The following is a 23,952-nucleotide window of genomic DNA, read 5'->3' as shown; positions in this document are numbered from 1 at the left end:
TTTCCCCTCCTGATCAAGAGCTTGAAAGAAAAGTTCAGCAAAGTACTAGATAAAGCTCTAAAGTTACCTGACTTTAATGTTGGCTACGTAATAGCCATCAAAAAGCCTTCGCCATCTGTAAGCTAAAAAAGAACAATCGCGTTGTCTTGGCGGACTCTGTTGTTTGCACCTTACATGTGGAAGTGACTATCTTTTGTGCCATCTTGAGCTTTTGTTTCAGATTATCTATAATACTGGTCTTTTACCTGACATTTTTTGTGCCGGCATTGTTACTCATGTGTTAAAAAAAGGGGAAGACCCCGGCAGATTGCGTGTCTTACCGTCCAATAACTGTTTCACCTATTCTGTGTAAACTGATGGAAATGGTCATTATTGAGTATATTTTAAGTAATTGTCATACTCCTGATAACCAGTTTGGTTTTAAAAAAGGTATTGGTCGCGAGCGTGTCCATTATATTTGGGCTAATATGCTTATAGAAGCTGATGCATTAAATGAGTGCATTTTCCTGGCAGGTCATGATATCTGTAGGGTATTTAACTCTGGAATACATGCTCAGCTATTACTTGAAGCACATAAACGTGTCATGGACCGGTCGGTTATCTATCTTTTTGTAATAGGTATAGTAAACTTTCTATCCGAGTTAAAGTGTCTTCTAGCAGTGGACGGATTATTCTGCATAGCTCATTACCAGTAAGGAAAGGGATCCGACAAGATGCTATTTGGTAACCACTGTTGTATAATAATAGCGTCCTTGAGAGCCAGAGTTCAGTAAAAATTAGTTTTATTTTCCGGGGGAAGGATCTCTCACTGTTAAATTATGCGGATGATATTTTAAACATGGGTCGATGCCTTTCTAGAATTGAAGCAAATTTCGATATACTTAGCACAGCGTATAAACAGATTGGTCTCGCATTTAATACTAGCAAAAGTGAAGTTGTTGCGTTTTGCAGAAAAGGAGTGAACTCATGGGACCGTATTGTCCAGTTTGGTGATGATGATGTTGTTTTATTCCATTCTATTGTTTATTTAGGAATGCTCGTAGGGCCGAGTATGGTTTTTACACGTGCCCTACAGATGAATCATTTTGGAGAATAGGCGAGAAAAGCTTATGGCGTTCTATCACCAACAAAACTAAAATAAGTATAACCGGCAGATTCTAGCTCGGCTATACAATGCTTTGGTTATACTTCATTTTCTAGCTATGTCTCAATTTTGGAATATTTTTTCCGAAAGTGACAAAAGACAGCTGCGCTCAGGTTATTGTAAATATTTAAAATTTTCTGCTCAATTTAAAACCGTGGACAAGGAGTGCGTCGGTTTGGTGTTGCAGATCCCATTGCAGCTCTCATTAGGCGTCAGACGGAATTTTGAAAGTCAGTTGAGACCCATAGGCTTGCCATCATGATTCGTCCTTAAGTGTCTTTGTGTATTTTTATAGCACCTAAGTTTTTGTTCCTTTTTGTTTGTTTATTTACTCTGTTTGTGGTTTTGTACCGTTTTTCGAATGGGTAATAAATTTATCTATCTATCTATTACTGTTGCTACCACTATTTTAATGTCTAAGATTCCTAGATATTAGATACAAATTAATAACTCGTTTGTTCACTACTTGTATGGCACAAGTTAAAACTTGTACCAAACGTAAAGAGTTCTTTATCATAAAAATAGTGTCATTGATTAGTGTTTTTATTTCTATTTAACAAATTTAATCCAATGGTTAGTTTATGCTTATATTTTATACTGAATTTTAGCTGCGCGTGAAGCTGATTAAAGAAACTTTTTCGTTTGTTTTTATCACTCTTGGGACCTTGTCTTTAGCCTTATCTTGAAATTAGATTGTCTTGATTGGACACAGAGGAACTATTATGAAAGAAATTTTGTTTTACACTGTTGATATTTATTTGGGTTAATTACCAGGAAAAGAAAGTAACATGCTGGAGATGGTATCTGGCCATAGGTCTGCACAACCTAGATTTTTGGAAGGGGGTGGGTGGGGGTGCTGTGTGGAAGAGAAATCCCAGAACTATTGGGATATGAAGCTGAAATAAAGTAATTTTTTTGGGCCAAAGTACCCATGTGTTTGTTTTTCATCGTGTTTACTGTATAGTCTATCTTTAGGTTCGTTTAGAACAATGTTAGGTAGAAAATTGCTTTCACTCGTGACCTTGATTGTGGAAACTTGAAAGGTGTTATTTAATCCTCGTGAACCTACAGAAGGGAAGGACAATTGTAGAAAACCTTTTGCGATGTCTAACCAATGGAAACCTTCTCCTCCCTCTGGTTTAAAATTTTAGCCAGGTATTTGACTTTTACTCTCTTATGTCATTACTTCTTAGTCATTTCCTTTTTTTGTAGCAACAACCTCTTCTTGTCCTGAACTTGCCTTGAAACTGAATTTTCTTGCTACTTTTGGTATGGCAACTGAACAAGCAAGCAAACTAGGAGTGGGGAAAAACAAGTTAATTATCACCTCTTATGGAAACTACCAGGTTTGTTCTTAAAAAAACACCAATTTTTTTTTTCTCTTCGTTACTGACAATGTACTTGTTGAAATCTGTTTCTGTTACTTTACACTATGCTATTTTGTACACTTAGTTACTTTGCACGCAGCAAATAGGTAGAATGCATTGGTTTATTTTAACATTAACAAAGAATAAACTGGTCTATATCAATGTTTTAAAAACACCTAGCATTTTACATTATTTAAACAATTAGGACTGAGGTCCAAAAAGGAGCACGTTCCCAAGGATCTGAAAGTGCTTCCATCTATTATTACTAAATGAAAAGTAAAATAAAACTTTTAAATGAAACCCCCTACCCTTTACGCTAAATCTTGACTTCTATATCCACAGTTAACAACAGATGCTTTAACACAGGGGAATGAATATGGGGTAAAACACATTTTTCACAGTGCCTCAAGAATGACAGGGTCTATTAATGTATATTGGCTGTAAACAACAACTGAGTTTTCATTGAAACTTTTTTGAAAGGTAGTCAATAAGTAATACCTTTGCAATGAACCTCTAGATGTATTTCTTGCCCTAAAAATGCTTTTTACCGTAATTAGTGAAGGGGAGAGGGTAAAAAGAGTGAAAATATTACCCCCTCAGTATCCAAACTGTACGCTTCATCCTATATTAAGCTTTCGCTTGTTCTTCCAAAAGAAACAAGGTCAATCCGTGTTTATATGCATGTTCATGTAATTAATCTAAAGCACATTTCATGGGAAGTTGGAAAATGTGGACTGAAAGGTTGTTTTTGAGGCTTTAAGAACCCGCCTATTCTTGCGTACTAATTTTATACTGTGCGCCACCACGGTCTTGTATCTGGGATGATTTACATTTTTCGTTTGAATGAGTCCTATTTCGATAACTGGGTCAATGTATTCACCCAAGGAAAAGGGGAAAAAAATATGCCTAATGACTATCCTCCTTTGCCAAAATGAGGGATTTCGTGTCCTTGTAGATTAAAGAAGAATCGTGAAGGATTCATAACTTGCATGGCTGGACAAAGAAACTATGACACTTCCAGCACTCCATCCCTTCCAATTCAACTTGTTTAGAAAAATATTTACTGCTATAAAGTTTTTCTGCTTGAAAATTTCCCACCTTGTTAGAAGTGGATTAATCAAGGAAAATTCAATCCATTGGAATAGAGAAGCAAAGTGGTCTTGTTGTTGCTGCAACAGCTCCCCGCCCGTTCCACTGCCAAATTTTTGTCAAAAATGTAGGTATGTTGCTTCTTGTTTGAAGCGGAATCCCGTAAGGATTTTTAAGCAGTATTTTTGAAGCATAAAGTGGACCTGTTCACTAAGTGTCTCCAACCTGTAGGCTACGGCTGGGGGAGCAAAGTGGCCCATTTATCTTCGCAACCCCCCCCCTCCACAACGTCAGGATTTTAATGCAAAAATAGGTGTATTGCACCTTGTTTGAACTAGATCATCAAGGACTTTTAAATATGTACTATTGAAGAAGCAACATGGGCCAGTGACACATATCAACCTTTCCATGCCATCTTTTTTGTACAAAAGTGGGTGTATTGCACCAAAGTCATGTAATCTGAATAATTGCAGGACCAACGCAGTCATTGCCCCTCAGGTACTCCCCCCCCAACTAACTTTTTCTAGAAATATGGAATTGTGTACCTTGTTTGGATCAGCATCATTCAAGGATTTTCATTCTGCAACTTATGCTTGGTAGTACTGGTATTGTCCTCTGTAAGTTCTTGAACGCCATTATTTTTCTAGTAGGTGATGCTAATAACCTAAAAGTAAATTCCCTTAATTTAGAACAGATAGTGAAAATTCTATTAGGCTAAGGAAACTCTACCCTTGATTTAAATTGGGACGAATAGGCATACGTACTTTAGCCCACCAGTTCGTTTATCTTCCTTAGTGGGGAAGGGACCATTTTTGCTTGTTCATGAAGCCTCTTTCTAGCGTTGTTCGTACCTTTTCTGCTACTAAAATCTCTTACCAACCTATTGTCGATGATTGCCTTTTTGATTTTGGATCTTTGAGTGCAAATGAAAACCATCAGGCTCTCTTGGGGAACGATTAAATCATTGATAAAGTCTCTAAATTTTCAAAGCTGATTAATTTGAGATTCAGACTCCTTCCCTGAGAAAAAAGTGAAAAAAAAGAATGTCCCAGTGACAAACCATGCACTATCAGTCAATTGAAAAATTAGACTTAAAATGAATATACTTAAGCATGGTAATACGCTAGAAGTAACTTGCTGCGTAACCATATAAAAAAAAGAAGTACTTAAATCTACTTCTTCCTTTTACAAATATAACGTCAGGGATTTGTTTTTTACTTAGCCAAAACAGTGGAATAATCGAAGAAAAAATTGAATACTAGTTATGCATTTCAACCAGTGTTGCAACAATTACTCCAAATTTTTACTTAAGTATCAAGTATTAAGTACTCATTGTTTTTTTTACTTAAATATCAAGTAATAAGTACTTTCCAAATTCTTACTTAAGTATCAAATATCAAGTACTTGCCAAAATTGTACTTAAGTAATACTTCAAGTACTACTTCAAGTATTTATTCTATATATATATATATATATATATATATATATATATATATATATATATATATATATATATATATATATATATATATATATATATATATATATATATATATATATCTGATATAAAGCACGTGCTACCTTTTTTTAAAGCCATTCTGAGGGCTTCTTAGCCCCTTCCCTTGCCTATAAAATGTCCCCTGTCATTCCTCTCTTGGAAATCGTAATCAAGAACCAGAATTTCCATTTTATCGTTTTTAACCGTTTCCCTTGTTTGGCTGGTACACCCAATGAAGTCCAAGAAAATAATCTTAACCAATTTTCAACACAACAACTTGAAAGGAAAAGACTATCAAAACAATTAAGTGCAGTCAAAAAACTCCGTATTGGATCATACAGATCATATGACAGGATTAACATAGTGGACGTAGAGTTGAACTTCTGGCAATTAGTGTTCAATCAAATCTGGCACGTCTGAAAAAATACAGGGTTATTCTGAAACATGTGGGAATGATGGAAAAAATATTGAAAGTATTGTTTTCCTTTGTTTGGCTGGTACACACCCAATGAAGTCCAAAAAATAATCTGAACCAATTTTCAACACAACGGCTTGAAAGCAAAAGACTTTCAAAACAATTAAGTGCAGTCAAAAAACTCCTGATTGGATCAGACAGATCACAAGACAGGATTAACACATTGCACGTAGAGTAGAACTTCTGGTGATTAGTGTTCAGTCAAATCTAACACGTTTGAAAAAAATACACGGTTATTCTGAAACATGAGGGAATGATAAAAAATATATTGAAAATAAGTTTTTCCCTTGTTTGGCTAGTAGACACCCAACAAAGTCCAAAAAATAATCTGAACCAATTTTCAACACAACGGCTTGAAAGAAAAAGACTATCAAAACAATTAAGTTCAGTCAAATAACTTCTGATTGGATCAGACAGATCACATGACAGGATTAATACAGTGCACATAAAGTTGAACTTCTGGCGATTAGTGTTCAGTCAAATCTGGCACGGTTGAAAAAATACAGGGTTATTCTGAAACATGTCGGAATGGTGGAAAAAATATTGAAAATAGAAAAATAAACTTTGGATTGGCTTTAAAATAGATAAAAGGTAATAAAGTAGTTCGTTCTCTGATTCAATAAGTAAAAACCTTAGCAACAAAAAAAACTCAAATTTAAAAGTAAGGAGCCAAGTGAGTCAGTTGCAGACTATTTTAATAAAAAATTAAAGCTCAATAATCAAAAATCAATTGATGGCATGTCTCGCCCTCGGCACCTTTACAAGGAAACTGCCTCATGTTTTCAAGTTAAATTTCAGACACGCTATGAAAGTGCAGAATGAATGAATGAATCAATGAATGAACTTTATTATCCGTAAAAGTTATAAAAAAAAACACAAAGTACGGAGTATTATAAATAAACAAAAACAAAAACGATAAACAGCAAGAAAAAAATTCGAACTAACAAAAGACAACATGGACTAATTAACCAGTATCAATATGGAAAAAAGGCTGCAGAGGGTCGTAAACGTGAATAAAGTAGATAGTTTTTTTACATAAATCATCACTGGAAGACCGAATTCAAGAAGGCATATCTATTAAACCAAATCGAGTAATTATTTTTCTGTTTTGGTGCCATCTAGGAAGCCGGAGGAGGATCTTGCAATTTCTGAAATAAGCCGCACGTAGAGTATGGGGATTTTTCTTACAAAACAGATGAGCCATGCCTGATAAAAACAAAAGCACAGGGGCGCAATAAGCGTTATAAATCATGCACAAACCGTTGCAGTTGTAACGGCTTTTGTTTGTGGATATTTTTCCGTAAGCGACGCGTAGGTTTTTCACGGCTTGATTCACTAGGGATGAAAAGGTAGTGGAAAGTGTTGGACCGAAACACAGACCAGGCCAACTAACTAAAGAAGAACATGACAGAATTGCAGTCCCAGCAACGAATGGAGCGACCGCATAAGGGCTACTAAAACAAATAAACTCGCAATTAGACGCATTAACTGACAGTCCAATCTTAGATTGCTCATTGGTTAATATAGTACAATTGGAAAGCAATCCACGGCGAGTCCGGGCAACAAGTAGAAGGTCGTCTGCATATGCAACAGAAGATAAACCAATATTACCGTAAGAAACAAAACTTTTAAGGGGACGCAGGCACGATGCAAGCACACATTTAAATATACTAGAAGACAATACGGCAGAAGTTGCAACCTATCTATTTCTAGCAGTAGTTTTCACACCATGAACTGGCAAAAACCATGAGACAAAGTCGAAAATCTTCTGTGAAAAAAGGAATAAAACAAGAGCTAAGAACTCATATGGCACTTGTGACGAGGTCGTAAGAGCCAAGAGCTCATATGGCATGAGCTCTAGCAAAATTATAAGAATCAATAGATTAATTTAAAAGAAAAATCAGAGGCTTAATGTCGGTCGCCATTCAAAATAAGAGCTCTGAGACACAAATTCCTTTTGAATTTCAAAATTCATTAAGATCTGATCACCCACTCACAATTTAAAAATACCTCATTTTTCTAATTTTTCCTCTCCCTTCAGCCTCCCCCCCAGATGGTTGTATCGGGGAAATCACCTTCATCAGGTCCATTTGTGCAGGTCCCTGACACGCCTACCAATTTTCATTGTCCTAGCACGTCCAGAAGTACCGAACTCCCCGAAGCACTGGACCCCCCTAACTACCCCAAAGAGAGTGGATCCAGTCCAGTTTCGTCAATCACGTATCTACGACATTTGCTTATTCTACCCGCCAAGTTTCATCCCGATCTCTACACTCTAAATGTTTTCCAAGATTTCCGGTTTTCCCCTCCAACTCTCACCCAATGTCACCAGAACTAGTCGGGGTTTAAAACAAGAGATCTGAGACATAAGTTCCTTCTTAATATCAAATTCAAAATACCTCACGAACGGTCATCTGCTCTTAAGTTAAAAACACCTCAATTCCTGTAATTTTTCCGAATTAACACCCCCTCCAACTCCCCCAAAGAGGGCGAATCCATTTCGGTTGTGTCAATCACGTATCTAGGACTTGTGCTTATTCTTCCCACCAAGTTTCATCCTGATCACTCCACTCTAAGCGTTTTCCAAGATTTCCAGTCCCTCCCAAATCACCCAATGACACTGGATCCGGTCAGGATTTAAAACATGAGATCTGAGTTACGAGGTCCTTTTAATATGAGATTTCATCCGATGAAATTCAAGATCCGATCATTCCTTCGTAAGTTAAAAATACCTCATTTTTTTCTAATTTTTCAGAATTAACCCTCCCCCTAACTCCCCAAAAAAGAGTAAATTCCTTCTGTTTATGTCAATCACGTATCTAGGACATGTGCTTTATTTTTCCCACTAAGTTTCATCCCGATCCCTCCACTCTAAACATTTTCCAAGATTTTAGGTTTCCCCCTCCAATCTCACCTGATCCGGTCGGAATTTAAAGTAAGAGCTCTGAGACATGATATCCTCCCAAATATCAAATTCAATTAAGATTCGATCTAATTTTTCCAAATTAACCGTCCTCCCACTCCCCCCCCAGATGGTCGAATCGGGGAAACAACTATTTCAAATTTAATCTGGTCTGGTCCCAGATACGCCTGCTAAATTTCATCGTCCTAGCTTATTTGGAAGTGCCTAAACTAGCAAGAATGGGACTGACAGACCAACAGACCTACAGAATTTGTGATCACTGTATGTCACTCGGCAAATACCAAGTGCCATACAAAGTAATTTTTCTCTGGGAATGGAATATTTGGTTGATGGTTGGCTTCAGTTTGGAAAAGGGTATTTCCAGGCTTTGGGCAAGCCATGGGTGGAAGTAGTTATAGGCCCTACTAAACTGAAGGAAAACACGACTTTCTTAAAACTTGAAACCCCCTCCCCCTTGCCTTATTTTAGATAGGGCTTGTGATATCAGAGTTCGATATGATTCCTGATCCTAGTCATCTTTGGTCTAACTTTCATTTGGATCCGTTGCTCCATTTGCAAGTTATACTAAATTAAACCAAAAGCTTCACTGAGATCCATTAATCTCTCACAAGCTACACTGAATTAAATGAAAAACTCAACTTTTAATTAAGCTTGGGTCTCCATCCCAGAACTCAATGCATACCATACTCTTAGGCATCTTTATTTAATGTTCATCGAAATTCATCTCCATATGCAAGTTATAGTGAATTAAATAAAAAACTTGAATTTTTTTAACACTTAAAGCCTCATCACCCTAATTAAGCTCAATTTTAAATCCAAATAGTTCAATTTAAATAGAAATCTGACTGGCGGTTCTTCCGCTATACTCGATCGCACAGACGGGCGGACAGACAGACATATCTCCAAAACCTATGTCGATGGATATTTTCCACTATCCAAATAGGTAATGATACCTGGATGATGATATGCCATTGTTTTCCTTTTTTTGGATCCAATTAGCCAACATGGCTACCTAAGACGTTGCAAAATCCATCCGTTCGTCTGTCTGTCCGTCCGTCCATCTGTGTAATCACGTATAGGGGGAGAAACGCTGGTTGGATTTGGATGAAAAATTTGATGGCCAGATTTGGTGCCAAGGATCATGAGACACATCAAGTTGAAAGATGAAGACCCTAGCTCAAATAAAACAGGGGGGAGGGCTTTACTTGTTGAAACAGTTTTTCGTTTAATTCATAGTAACTTGCGACTGGAGTGATGGATCTGAACAAAAATTGAACCAAAGAGACCTAAGACCACGACACATATCAAGTTTTGAGATAAAGACCCTAGCTCAAATTTAACAAGGGGGAGTGGGTTTTAATTCCTGAAAAATTCAAGTTTTCAGTTTAATTTGGTATAACTTGCAAATGGAGTAATGGATCCAAATGAAAACTAGACCAAAGATGCCTAAGATCAGGGCTCATATCAAGTTCTGGTATCACAAACCCTATCTCAAATAGGGCGAGGGGGAGAGGGTTTCAAGTCTTAAGAAAGTTGAGTTTTCCTTTAATTTAGTAGGGCCTATAACTTATGAAAGGAGTGACAAATCTGAAGTCTGAATACCTGAATTTGCTGGAACGAATTTGACAAAATACCACTGCATTGGATCCAGCTAGAATTGCCTAGACTTGTTTATTGCAGACAACATTTAGATGGACAAAGATTCATAGCTTCAGTAGTTTTACCAATAATATGGTCCTTAAGATGATGAAATGGTAGAAATCTGGTTCAGTTTACGAGATGATAAAACTTAAACACCAATGTTAGAAATATAAGCCCGAATGACTACAGTATGCAACATTTAGCACAAAACAAAGGATTTTAGCTCACTGTCGACCAGTGAACTGTGAAATAATTTCAATTTTTTTGTTATATAACTTCTAAACAAAAATTAAACCAAGTGTTAATCATACTATAATTTTTTTTCGTCAAAAACAAATACCTTATTTCATTTCCAAAAACAGGGCATGGAGCTATATCTGAGTTTACTCTAAATCTAAAGGGTGATGTTTTCTTGTAAATTGCCAAAGCACAGACACACAAAAGCTATATCTGAGTTTGCTCTAAATCTAAAGGTGATGTTTTCCTGTACATTGCCAAATACACACACACACAATTTTCGTGTCAAAAGTAAAGTATTTGAAAAACAAGTACATTAAAAGTATCTTAAGTAATAAGTATTTCGTAATCTTACTTAAGTATCAAGTAATAAGTAAACCCTAGAGTTTTTACTTAAGTACAAGTACAAGTAACGGAAAATTTTACTTAAGTAGTACTTCAAGTAAGTGACAGCACTGATTTCAACCCTATAATTATGCAAAACATTAATGCGCTTAGAAAAGCAGCAACAAAGACCCACACGAAAAAAACCCATCTCAACTGCGTAAACAACAAATTTATACTACAAAATGAAGCGGAAGTCGAAAGTGGCAACTGAAGAAGATATTTGCTAAAGCAAAAGAAAATAGGTCGAATTTTCTTCCATTCAGTTGTGTGAAGAAACTCCATACGGGGACCAAAAAGAAGAAATATGGGGCAGAAAAGCCCAGGGTCATCTTGAAAAACTGGCTTTAACTCGAACAAGTACCCCGTACGATTTCCTCAGCTCTTATTTCAGCGCTGAGATAGCAAGTATATTAGTAGCTTTGACAGCTGAACCATACGGGAGACAAGTATTTCAGCGAAGACCATGAAGAGATAGTTACTGAGCCAACGTTGGTAGTTACGGAACTCTTTGCGAGACGAACAGTAAGCGAGAAACTCAGTTTCCGAGGAGGCAACTAAGATGCCTATCTCATTGAGACTAAAGCAAATTATACCAATTGTATTTTCAAGAGCTTGGAGATGGTCTAATATTGGAAGAATATAGTCTGCGTTACAGAGGTGGGTAGCATCTACATTGGGCTTAGTCAGACATGAAAGAATATTTTTAGTGATTGTTCGGATGGCATTATTGGAAAGAGCTGGGCAAAGCATAGAGTCGTGTTTTACATCTTTCCGAACAGCAATAATGTTGCTAAGCTGGCTACCTAACCGTACTCACATGGACTTTTAGTTTCTACCTAATGAAGCCTAATACATAGTCTGCGAAATCCTGAATTTTGAAATCCAGATCGCCCACACATTTAGATTCTTTTGAGTATTTGATGGCAGTTCATCAAGTACTTGATTGACTCAAGTATTTGAGTCCATCGGTTAGCTCTGACAAAATCTTTTTCCTCCATAATACAAAGACCCCCCTCCACCCGCTAGACACTCCTTATTAAAGACACTACCAGATAATCCTTATTTTCATTGCTCAGGGTAATAAGTACTACACTTAGTTTTTAACATAGCTTAGCAGCATCCTACATGATCTGCTGCGATCTGATTTTTTCACATTTCAGTATTTACTTCTTCATCTAATCTTCGTTCTCAAGATTTACTGAAGGAGTGCTGGTATGAATTTTATGGTTCGGAGTGATGGTCGGCTGTTAAATCATAGTTTTCTTTGGTTATGATGAGTTTGCAACCTTCGCTCTTTGGTGTACGTATTGTTGGTTTCTGTCATGAAACTGAGGCTAATAAACATTTGTTGCCATCTCTATCAAAGAGAATAACTTGTCAGCAAAAATCTTGCTACTTGTTAATTAAAACTAGACCTGCGTTACCTGAGCAACGTGAAGTGTTACGGCAACCTTTGTCCGGCTTCGCCGAATAAAGTGTTGTGAGAGCAACACTTTAGTTTTGTTTCTTTGCTATCGGTTAAACGCTGAAGTTGTCAGCCTACCGAAGCTTTTAAAACGTTATGTTCAAAAACGAACGCGATCAGTAATCATATGATCAAAGGCTATTATTCAGCGTTGAAAAAACAACAATAACAAAAGAATATCGAAAGAAGGGACTAAATTGACTTTGCAGCCAGTTGAACTTTGTCCTTTTCAATCGTAGACATCGTGACGGATCAAGACTGGAACAATATCTTATATAATCTAGTTGGTATTATAAAGCTATCCGTAACTTTTCAGGATCAAATTACCATAGATGAAACTCTATTAATTATTACGAAACTGCCTCGCTGTTTCACGTTATCGTTTGTACCCGTGGCGTAAGCACTTAATTCTATGTTACAGTGAGTATGGGTACACCAACTAGCAAAAGTTACAAACCAACCCCTCAGTGCTTTCATTGTTTTACATTATCGTTTGTACCCGTTGTGTAAACACTTAATTCTAGGTTATAGTGAGTATGGGTAGGCTACACCAACTAGAAAAAGTTACAAACCCCTTTTCACTGAAGATGATTGTAGCCTAACAGACGATTATTACTTACAAGTCCCCTGTATGTCTTACCACTGGAACTAAATTGGTCTTACCATCAAATGCACCGGAAACAAATAATAGGTACACCAAATAGCCAAAGTTGCAAACCCCTTATTGCCGAAGATGATTATGGTCTAACAGTCGACTTTTGCTTACAAGTCCTCTACTTGTCTCACAATTGGTATCGGCCTATTTTTGGTTTCAGTGTGTACCCTACTACTGAAGTTTTCAACCCCTTAAAACTTTCAAACTAGTATATCTCATGAAGAAATTTTTGTACCAAAAAATGGATGACATGTACTTTGATCAGCTCATCAAGAGCTATCGATTGCCGCCAAAAAAAAATTCTATCTGTCTTAGTTCAATAGTTGATTTTTTTTTGCCGTAGGCCAAATTTTTAACGTCATCCCTTTCAAAGGAGCAAAGGATAAGCTCCAATTTCTTTAGCAATGACAGAACTTTTAAAGTTTAAGAGGAACATCTGATAACATTTCTTTACCTCAATCCCAAGTCCGAAGAAACAAATGATAAACCCAGCCGAAATCACGGCAGCACTTTCAGACCCGTGGGAAAATGCCGCTTTTTTGCTTCTGTAAATATTTCTATTTATCACTCAAAGAAGATATATTGGCTTTGGGGCCGGGTAACTGCCGCATATATTTAACACTTATAGATTTTAGTCCATCTTCAATTTGAAAGTGATGCCTGCCTGCTTGCCTGCTAGAACGGAGCTTTCCACTCGAAAGCAAAAACATGGTTTGATGAAACGAAAGCTTGGCTGCACAACTTCAGATACTGACCTATGCTATATAGCTACTCTTTCACTTCGCACACCATAAGCCCTGGCTCGTGGACAAGCAAAAACTATTCTTTTTGGCCCCAGGCAAGAGTTCTGCGGAGCTTTCCAAAATGTAATGTCATATTCATCAATCCGGTCTGAGGCCCACACTTTCCGTAAAAACCGCACAGGTTAGACCCTTACCAGTTTCCAGGAATTAGCTGAGATCGGCGGCATAAAAAAAAAAAAAAAACCGGGACAAAACCAAAATATTGCTCTCGCAACACAATGAAACACACCGAAGAAGTGAAGTTAATTCTAATGGAATATAACCTTCATATAACCTTTAGTTTATATAATAGCATAATTTGGGCTATATATTTGCATATTGAGGTAGAGGTGGGGGTAATGTATTTGGACAGCGCCCCATAGCCTAACATAACCTAAACTACCTCCCTCCCCTATTTTGCAAATATATAGCCTAAATTATACATGTCCAGCGCATTCTAATCACCCGTCACTGGTCTTAGTTGCTATGAAACCAGTTTTGTGAGATCTAACCTAAGCGTAAAAAAAAAAAAAAAAACCTGAAAATAAGGAGCAACATTAAACTTCAAATGAACAAAACTTATTACGTATATGATGGGAATTCCCTCCTCCTCAACACCACGCTCTTTACGCTAAAGTCTTTTAGTACTTCTGAAAAAAGCTTCTTATTGTTCTAATTAAACGACCCTTGTATTTCAGGAGCCGTTTTCAAAGAATTGGAACAACATTCAAACTTTAGCATAAAGAAAGAGTTGTTGAGGAGGAGGCACCCCCCTCCATATACGTTATGATTTCTGTTCGTTTTAAGTTTTAAGGTTGCTCCTTACTTTCAGTTGAAAAAACTTTTTTTTGTCTAATTTCTGATCGTTTTTTAAATAATCCCAGAAATCTGGCCCCACTTCCATGGAAAAATACCCTCCTCACGGATATATTCTCTAGATCAGGGCTTCTTAAACTTTTGTAATTCCCGACCCCATTTATGATTGCGAGTTTCTTAGCGACCCCAACAAATATAAAAGAAAAATAAATTTAATATTTTTTGGTGATATATTTATTAGGTAACAATATGCATATGCATATGAAAATACATAAATTTAGAATTTGTTTTAAAACATATAAAAATCTAAAATTGAAATTATAGAAATGTTTTTATTATAGTTTCAAAAACAAACGTGGATTCTGACCGTCTTAATTGAACAGTTCGTGGTAACGAACTGTAGTAAGGAGCGACCAGGCTCAATAGTAACTGAAACTAAAAAAAACGGAATTTTGATACCAATAGTTACATCAAAAGAATGGCATTTTAATGCTGATTTTAAATATAGAAATTTCATCAAGATTAGTCTTACCCATCAAAAGTTACGAGTCTGAGAATATTTGTCTCATTTTAGAAAATAGGGGGAAACACTCCATAAAAATCATACAATCTTAACGAAAACCACACCATCAGATTCAGCGTATCAGAAAACCTTATTGTAGAAGGTTCAAGCCCCTATCTACAAAAATGTGGAATTTCGCATTTTTTGCCAGAAGACAAATCTATGTCTTTGGGGACGACTTACTCCCCCAAAGTCCCCGTGGGAGGGGCTGCAAGTTACAAACTTTGACCTATGTTTACATATAGTAATGGTTACTGGGAAGTGTACAGACGTTTTCAGGGGGATTTTTTTGGTTTGGGGGGATATTTGAGGGGGAGGGATACCGGGGAGGATCTTTCCATGGAGGAACTTCTCATGGGGGAAGAGACTTTCAATGGAGGGGGGCGCAGGATTTTCTAGCATTATTTAAAAAAAAATGAAAAAAAAAAATATGAAAAGTTTTTTCTACGGAAAGTGAGAAGCAGCAGTAAAACTTAAAACGAACAGAAATTATTACGCATATCAGGGGTTTACCTCCTCGTAATACCTCGCTCTTTACGCTAAATTATTTTTAGTAATTTCAACTATTTATTCTACGGCCTTTGTGATTCAGGGGTCATTCTTAAGGAATTGGGACATATTCGGGACTTGGGACTTAAGGAATTGGGACTTAAGGAATAAGGCCTTTGTGATTCAGGGGTTATTCTTAAGGAATTGGGACAAAATTTAAGCTTTAATGTAAAGAGCAAGGTATTGACGAGGGGTGAGTCCCCTCATATACGCAATAAAAACATAAGAATATAGAAGTTCTCTTCGTAATTTAATTTGTAAGTTACGTATATTTTTTACTTATGAAAACGTTCGTAAAAAATTAAGTTATAGTTGCCTTTTTAAGTAATCAAAAAATTGAAGGACAACTAGGCCTCCGCCCTCGCTCCTTTTTTCTCAAAATCTTCCGATTAAAACTATGAAAAAGCCATTTAGCCCCAAAAAATTAATATGCAAATTCCGTTTTAATTATTTATGTGCGGAGAGCCAAGATCAAGCCATGCATTAATTCAAAAACATCCAGAAATTAAACAAAAAAAAAACATTTTTTTTAAAATGAAAGTAAGGATCGACATTAAAACTTAAAACGAACAGAAATTGCTCCATATTTGAAAGAGGCTTTTCCTCTTCAACGCCCCACTCTTTACGCCAAAGTTTTTTACTGTTTTAAAATGTAGAGTTAGAAAAAGAGTCAAACTTTAGCGTAAAGAGCGGGGCGTTGAGGAGGAAAAGCCCCTTTCAAATACGGAGTAATTTCTGTTCGTTTTAAGTTTTAATGTCGCTCCTTACTTTCATTTAAAAAAAAACTTGTTTTTTTGTTGTTTAATTCTCTCGAATATATCCAAGTAGTTGTGTGGTAAATATTAAATTAAAGTTTACGTTAAAAATTTAATGAGATGGATGTGCCTATTTTTATTGGATAAGAAATCAAATCTTGGTGTAATGTTTGAAACTGCTGGACGTAAGACCTCTTCAACATTTATTATCGCTGAACGATATTGGGATTTAATGTGTGTTAAAGCTGAGAAAGTAACTTCACATAAATATGTGGTGTTGAATGGCAAAAGTACATTTAACGCCATATCAGCGATTGTGGAAAATTCAGTTCTAGTTCAAATCCAGATTTCAGTCAAGGGCTTTTTTTTGGAATTGTAGTTTTAAGTTTGAGTCACACGAAAGCTCAGCAAATTCCTCTTGAGCTTTAAGTGGCAGATGATCAATCTCACTTAAGCCAATCCAAAAGGGCAAATGAATCCAAACTATTTTTTGGAAATCAATATTTAATATAAAATATGTCCGGAACTGTATTTCTAGTGCTTTTAAGTGATCTACAACAGTTTTTGCAATTAAAATTTTACGATGAATTTTCTCAATTACAAAATTGTCGACACCGGAAAACATTTCGAACGAATTTTTTTCGACCCTACTTTTCCAAATGCTGATTTTTTAAATAAAACTTTCAATTTTGTTGCTTGAAGTAAATATATTGCAATTTTTTCCTTGAAGAGACAAGTTAAGATCGTTTAACTTCGCAAAAATATCTGACAAATAACACAGCTTGGATAGCCACAAACAGCAAAAAAACAGCAAATTCACATTTTCGTTCAGTTAAAAATATTTCGATCTTATCCTTCAATAACAATAATCTTTTTAAACTTTGACCTCTTGACAACCATCTTACTTCTGCATGTAATAACAAAGTTGTGTAGTTGGAATTCGTATCCTTACAGAGATTTGAAAATAAGTGACTGTTAAGGGCATGGTTCTTAATCAAATTTATGACCTTAACAGCATCCTGAAGCACATCGTTCAATTCTGGTGCTATTAATCAATTAAGAAGCGCCCATAGGATCTTTATATGCCGGGACTGTAAGGTCCCGCCGGTCGCGAAAGGATTAAACTGACTAATTCGAAATAACATGCACTTCGTTCACAATCATACAATGGCTAAATGAAAATAACACCAAATGTTTAAATAGTTTCTTCAAAATAACACTTAGAAATTTTGTTGATAATATTTATCAGGATTATTTCGGTTTTAAGAGATTGACAAAAATAAATCGACGTTTTTTATAAATTTCTATAACATCTTCTGATTCATAGTAAATTTATACAAGATATTATAATGATCGGAATAGAAATGCTGGTATAAACAGTCTTTCCGAACCAGAAGATTTTATGATACATTTATCTACGGTGATTGTTATTTTTCTTTATAACAATAATTTTAGAAGTTAAAAAACATTTTTTGTTAAATTGTATTTTTATCACTCGTGACCCCATAATTTTGCTTTGCGACCCCAAATGGGGTCACGACCCATAGTTTAAGAAGCCCTGCTCTAGATGATTCAATCCTGGTGAAAATGTACCCTGGACAATTGCCCTTAACAACTCCATACGTAAAATTGAGACGGAAAAGAGAAAGCAAGAAGCATAAAAAGAATTTTGTGTAGGAATTCTGCCAAATCCCTTCAGTGTATAATTTCCTCTGGAAAGTTCACCTCCTGGAAACTTCCCTTTCCATGGTAAGTTCCCCTGTGAAATAACCCCCAGCAGAAAATTCGTCTTCCCACTCTAAAATGTATGCATGCTTCCCAATAACAAATACTGTGCATAAATAATGGACAGTTTTTATAAATTAAAGACCTTTCCCCGGGGACTTTGGGGGGGGGGGGGGGGGGGTCAAGTTATATCGAAAGGCATAGTTATTGGGATTTTTAACTATGATGAATAAAATTGCTATCTCAGAATTTTAATTGGACGATTTTGGGGAGAAAAGAGAGTGCGGAGGGGGCGTAGTTGCCTTCCAGTCTTTTTTGTCACTTGAAAACAACACTAGAACTTTTAATTTCCGTTGGAATGAACCGTCTCACGATATTTTAGGACCACTGGGGCAATACGGTCACCCTTGGCAAAAAAACAAAAACAAATAACTAAGCATGCACGATTTTTATTCTGGCAAAAAGTACAATATTCTACATTTTTGCAGATAAAAGCTTGAAACCTCTACGATAAGGTTCTCTGATACGCTGAATCTGATATTGTGATTTTATTACTTTGATATTCTATTAATTTGGGGGTGTTTTCCCCCTTTTTTCAAAAATAAAGCAAATATTCTCAGAAGTAGTGGGTGTAGTTGCATCCCCAATAATATGGAGAAAAAAATATTATCTATCCCATGCCCATTGACTATCCAGATATGGACCCCTCTTGTTTTGATGAATGATGCTGCTTAGTGCGTAATTTCCACGACCAAAAAAAATAATGAGAAACATGGTTCCCTTTAAGTATACAATATAATTTATTTTACCCTTGGAAATTCTTTGTTCGTTTTGATCTTTGTTCTCCCCAGGGGTAACCATATCGAACCATCTGTCCTAGAATATTGGGAGAGGGCTCAAATGGACAAAATTAAGATTCTAGTTACTTTTTTAAGTAATCAAAACAATTGAAGGGCAACTAGCTCCCCCCCCCTCTCCAGCGCCCTTTTCCAAAGTCATCGGATCAAAATTTTGAGATAGCCATTTTGTTCCGTATAATTGAAAGGTCCAATAGCTATATCTTTTTGGATGACGTTTTATTATTATTTTATTATTATTATTATTATATTTTTGTTTTATTTGTTTTTGTTTTGTTTTTTGTATTTTGTTTTATTATTATAGTAATTATTAAGAATCCAATTCTTTTGGTATGTCTATTGGTATCAAAATTCTGTTTTTCAGATTTTCGGTTACTATTGAGCCCGGGTCACTCCTTACTCACAGTTCGTTACCATGAATTGTTTGATTCTTGAGTGTGTTACGTTTAATTAACAATTATCAAAATCTTACACTGTTCAAAAACAGGGGAGTGGTTAGATACTTGCACTAAGTACATAGCCCATTACTTATTTCTGACTTGCCAATGAAAAATCGTTTGGGATTAAATTGTTCTTACCATCCACCAGATAAATTAAAAATAAATGATTATTTTTATATTTTGGACCAAGGTAGCAAAGCATTGGCTTGCTGTGTGTGCACGGTGACGCAAAAAAGCAACACTATAAACTAGATGTCAGGAAATATAAAATGAATTGGGTTTTTACAAAAACAGCAGAAATCGCCTATAATTAATTGGCAGTCGTTTTCTCAGAAGCAAAAATGGGATTCTTAGGCCTTACTTTTTTTAAAGTGCTGAGGCGCTGCCATCTATAGCGTTGTCAGCGAAGAAACATAAACGAAGCTTTGCTACCACAACACTTGTCTGAGAATCAGACCAAAGGCTGCTTTAACACTCAGCGCTACCCAGGCAACGTAAACTGCTTGATTCTATTAATTTAAGTTTTAATGTTGCCCTCTGCTTCTAGAATAATAAAACATTAGATTTCGCTTGTTTTTTTTTTGCTTTTTGTTGCTATAAGTGAATTGTAAACTATTTGATAATATGCACAAGAACGAAACGGTTCACCGTATGTGAGTGTGCTGTTAGAAACTGAATGGCTTTGATAGGGCTCCTCGAAGCTTTAAAGAAAATTGCTATCTCGTAATTTTTATCTAATGATGTTTTGACCTTGTGGGGCCAATATTGTGGCTCTGCAATCCAAAATGTTGAAAAACGGCAATTTGTTGTCTTCATTTTTTGAAACTATGGAATCTTGCTTGTATTTTGATTGCTAACCCTGAACTTAGTAAATCTTACATATTTAAAATCAATTTATGGCATATAGAATCACCAAGTTTGACTAGTAATCGGTGGAGCTGAAATAAACAAGCCAGTAGATGAACTAAGTCAGACCCCAAAGGAGGTGTTCTTTGCTGTAGCTGATATTATGTACTGCAGATGAGGAAGGATAGGCGACTTTTTATACTGTTAGAAATGCCTGTGCTAAGAAAGCTGATATTTGGTTCCGAAAACAGCAAATTGTAGAAAGTTGGTTTTTAATCTTTAATTAGAGTATGAAACAGAAACAGAGGAAAATGGGTAAGAAATTTTTTGTTAAAAACCAGGCTTTGAATTTACATGAAGCTAGCTAATCTACGTGACCTAAATACACCGACTTTGAGTAAAAATAAGTGCAGAAACAAATTAGAAGCACAGCAAATCAAGTTACCACATGTATTATGTCAACCTAAATTGTAAATATTTCTTAGCTGCAAGGTTTTTGGTAGCAAATTTTGACTCTATAAGGAAGGCCCATTTTTAAAACTGCACCAATAGGTATTGGTGTCTGCGGAGTTCGATTTTTCAGAGGGGCAGTTAAGGTATTCTCCCAGAAAAAAACTTATATTTAGATAAGATATTTATTTCAAAAACAGTCTCTGTCGCAGGAACACAAAGGGCCGAATTTGGACTTCGGAGTTGACAAATCACATGGTTGCACTAAAACTGGCAAAAATGCAAAAAAAAAACATCAAAAAAGAAAAATCATAATGAGTAATCATTTATGAGTCAATAAATAAACTGTAATAAGTCAATTAAAAAGTTAAAAGATAATGCCTAGCTGCTTAGGTGGGAGACGAGGGATCGTGAATAGTGAAGCCCTTTCGCCCTGTTCTCTGTATGTGGTGAAACTTAATTTGTATATTAGGCCTCTTCATCTAATCTACTCTAGATGGCGTTGAAATAGGACGGATATATTGCAGACATTTTTTTTTGCGTAAAATGACACAAACAGTTTTTTTTTAATAATAGTTGTTTCCAACATCAGAATTAAAAGACAATGCAAATTAATATTAGAGTCATCTAACTAAATTTATGACTAATACAGTTGTTTTCAACAGTTCATGTCTCACATACACATGAGCCTGTCAAGTCTGTTTTGTTCGTATCATTCTTGGAAGTTGTTGAAATAATTACACCACATAGCCCTTTTTCTTTATTAAATATTCTATCCAATTTTTGTAGCGTTTGGTTTCTATCTTGGTGTGTAATTGATGCTTTCAAGTGACGTTTTTGTCTTTCTCCACTTCTTTCTATCTACTGTCGTTCTGGTCCACTTGTCTTTCTACAACTAATTTTAAATTTGCACACAGTGAAAAGATAGTATTATGAAAAACTATATCACTACGCATAAAACGGGGCGGGGTAGCAATTTCATTCTTTGCAATAAGTTATGACTGACTCTGTTGATTTGAATTTTCTTATCCATCAATTAAGGTGAATGTCTGAAATCTCCAGTCAACTCCTTTGTGCTTGATTTATTCTGAATTATACCCACAAGCTTGAATAGTCATAGGTAACCTCTGAGTAAAGTAATGAACTTTGGTCTGTAAAGCGGGCAGTTATAATAATTTTTTTGTACGTTTAAGGCTAAAAAGAACTTAAATCATTATTTTAAATTGCCATTTTAAGAGTATTAAATTCCAGTATAAAGTAAACAATTTTTTCTACACATATTTTAGAATGGTTTTACCATACTGTATTATTAATAAAACCTTTTCAACAAATCGTTTTTCTTAAATTGGATATTTTGTGGTGTTATGACTCACTGACTAAAGCTAAAAAGTAGGAGTGGGGAAATAGCGATGAGCTTCTGTGTATCCCAATAGGGGCACGAATCCTAGGTCTAGAATTAGTGACTGAAAACAGCTAAAATATTTTCTTTTATGACGGATATTGTCTTAAAGCGTAGATTAAACGGAATTATATCGAAGAACGCATGTGCTGTTATTTTTTTTACTTAACTTAAGTTTTGAAAATTAAAACTTTCATTTTGCTATTCAGTAATTAAATGGTTACATGCGATAACTTTTGTATGTATTAAATCGGTGCTCTTTTTACAGGCCGTTCAATTCAACCGAAGCCCTTTGCTCGTGACACTAATTGCTGAATCTAATTCAAATACTGGTCAACTTTTGAATTTAGAGGGCACTTTAAATCCATTGATCGAAAATCTGAGCGCTGTTATTGGTGAAACACGTGTTGATGTATAGAGATGTGGCAATTTTCTGGTTTATTGTTGTTGATGTTATGTTCCTTCGTTACATTTTTTCTTATTTTTGAAAGTAATAAAAGAAACAAGAAAAATTTTATCGTTATGTCTAAATATAGACATACATATAAATCCCAAAGTTATCGAACACGTCACCCGCCAGAATGTTTTGAAACTGTTTAACTGACTCTCACTGACTTATAGTGACACTTGGACATTTTGCCAACTTACTTAGTCTAGTCTCACCGACGGACTAGTTATTTTTTTGATGATTGATATATATTTGGCGAATTTCTAGTAAAACTGTAGCAACATGTGGCGTTTTGTGATCTCTTCTTTTTTACCGAACAAATTATTTAAAGCATACATTACAACATAATACTTTTCTGGACTGCCCAAGAGCCTGAACTAAGGCTGTCCAAAGCCCCAGTCCAGTAAATGTGGAAAAACAAATGTAAACTCAACCAAAATTTGATTCAATCCAAATCTCATTAAACAACATATCAACTAACTGTAGAGTCGCCCAATAACCTAAAACATAGACCACCAAAACACGCACAGCTGTCAGATTTTTAGAAAAAGGCTAATTATTTGGCACCCTTTTTGAAAATAATCACACATGAATAGCAATTAGTATTAATGTAGAACAAAACGGACCCATGGCTCTTCCTGACCATCTCACAGCCCTCTTCTCTGCAATTTGTGCTGCAGAAAGGCAGACATGCTGTACACGCCTATTTGAAGCAGAATAATTCCATGGTTTTCAATATATATATATACGTAATTTGAGGTCTAGAGTGGGTCCACTGTCCCCAAGTATCCTTGCTTTGCTACCGTCTTCTCAGTAGAAAGTTAGGGATGTTGCACCTCGTTTGAATCAATATTGCGTGAGGTTTTTGGATTCGAATGATGGGGGAAACAAGACTGGATACACTCCAATGCTCGCCTATCTCTCTTATTGCCACAATTTTTAGTACAATGGATGGCTTGTCAAACCTCTTTTGAACTAAAATTACGACCGTGATTTTCAATATGCAAGGCTGGAAGAGGAATCGGGCCAATGACTCACCCAACAACACCCTCATTTTCCTCGCCCTAGCCACTGACGTTTTTATAGAAAAGTGAGTATGTTGTGAACTGTTTGAAGCGGAATTATGCAAAGATATTTAATCTACTGAATCATATGCGTAAAGTGAGCCGGCGCCCCTCCCAAGATACTCCCGCCTGATCCCGTAGACTTTCTTGCAGAAAGGTTGACATGTTGCACCGTGTTAGAACCAAATCACAGAGAGATTTTCAATTGGTGTGATTACAGATCCAAGTGGGGTCAATATGCCCCTTATTTATCCCTTTCAGGTTTTTAGCACAAAGGTAGGCATGTTGAACCTTGTTTGAACCAAAATCAAGGAAGGATCCTAGAATTATTATTAATCTCTATGATTAGAGGATCAAGAAAGGATTGTTAACAGTTCA

General features: G+C 35.9%; 1 protein-coding gene across 2 annotated transcripts in view; it reads left to right on the top strand.

Annotated features, from left to right (window-relative positions):
* Window positions 1-22,574, top strand: part of LOC136031931 (ragulator complex protein LAMTOR3-like) — a 37,279-nt gene extending 14,705 nt beyond the window's left edge. For both annotated transcript variants that reach the window (XM_065711924.1, XM_065711925.1), the window contains exons 3-4: window positions 2,357-2,490; window positions 22,331-22,574. In XM_065711924.1, the coding sequence (XP_065567996.1) occupies window positions 2,357-2,490; window positions 22,331-22,480 (284 nt within the window). In that variant the 3' untranslated portion in view covers window positions 22,481-22,574. The remainder of the gene's footprint in view (window positions 1-2,356; window positions 2,491-22,330) is intronic.
* Window positions 22,575-23,952: the final 1,378 nt, after the last annotated feature.

This window comes from Artemia franciscana, chromosome 10 (assembly GCF_032884065.1).
Source record: "Artemia franciscana chromosome 10, ASM3288406v1, whole genome shotgun sequence".
Classification (NCBI taxonomy): Eukaryota; Metazoa; Arthropoda; class Branchiopoda; order Anostraca; family Artemiidae; genus Artemia; species Artemia franciscana.
The sequence above is the reverse complement of the archived record's forward strand: the minus strand, read 5'-3'. Positions and strand labels throughout refer to the sequence as shown.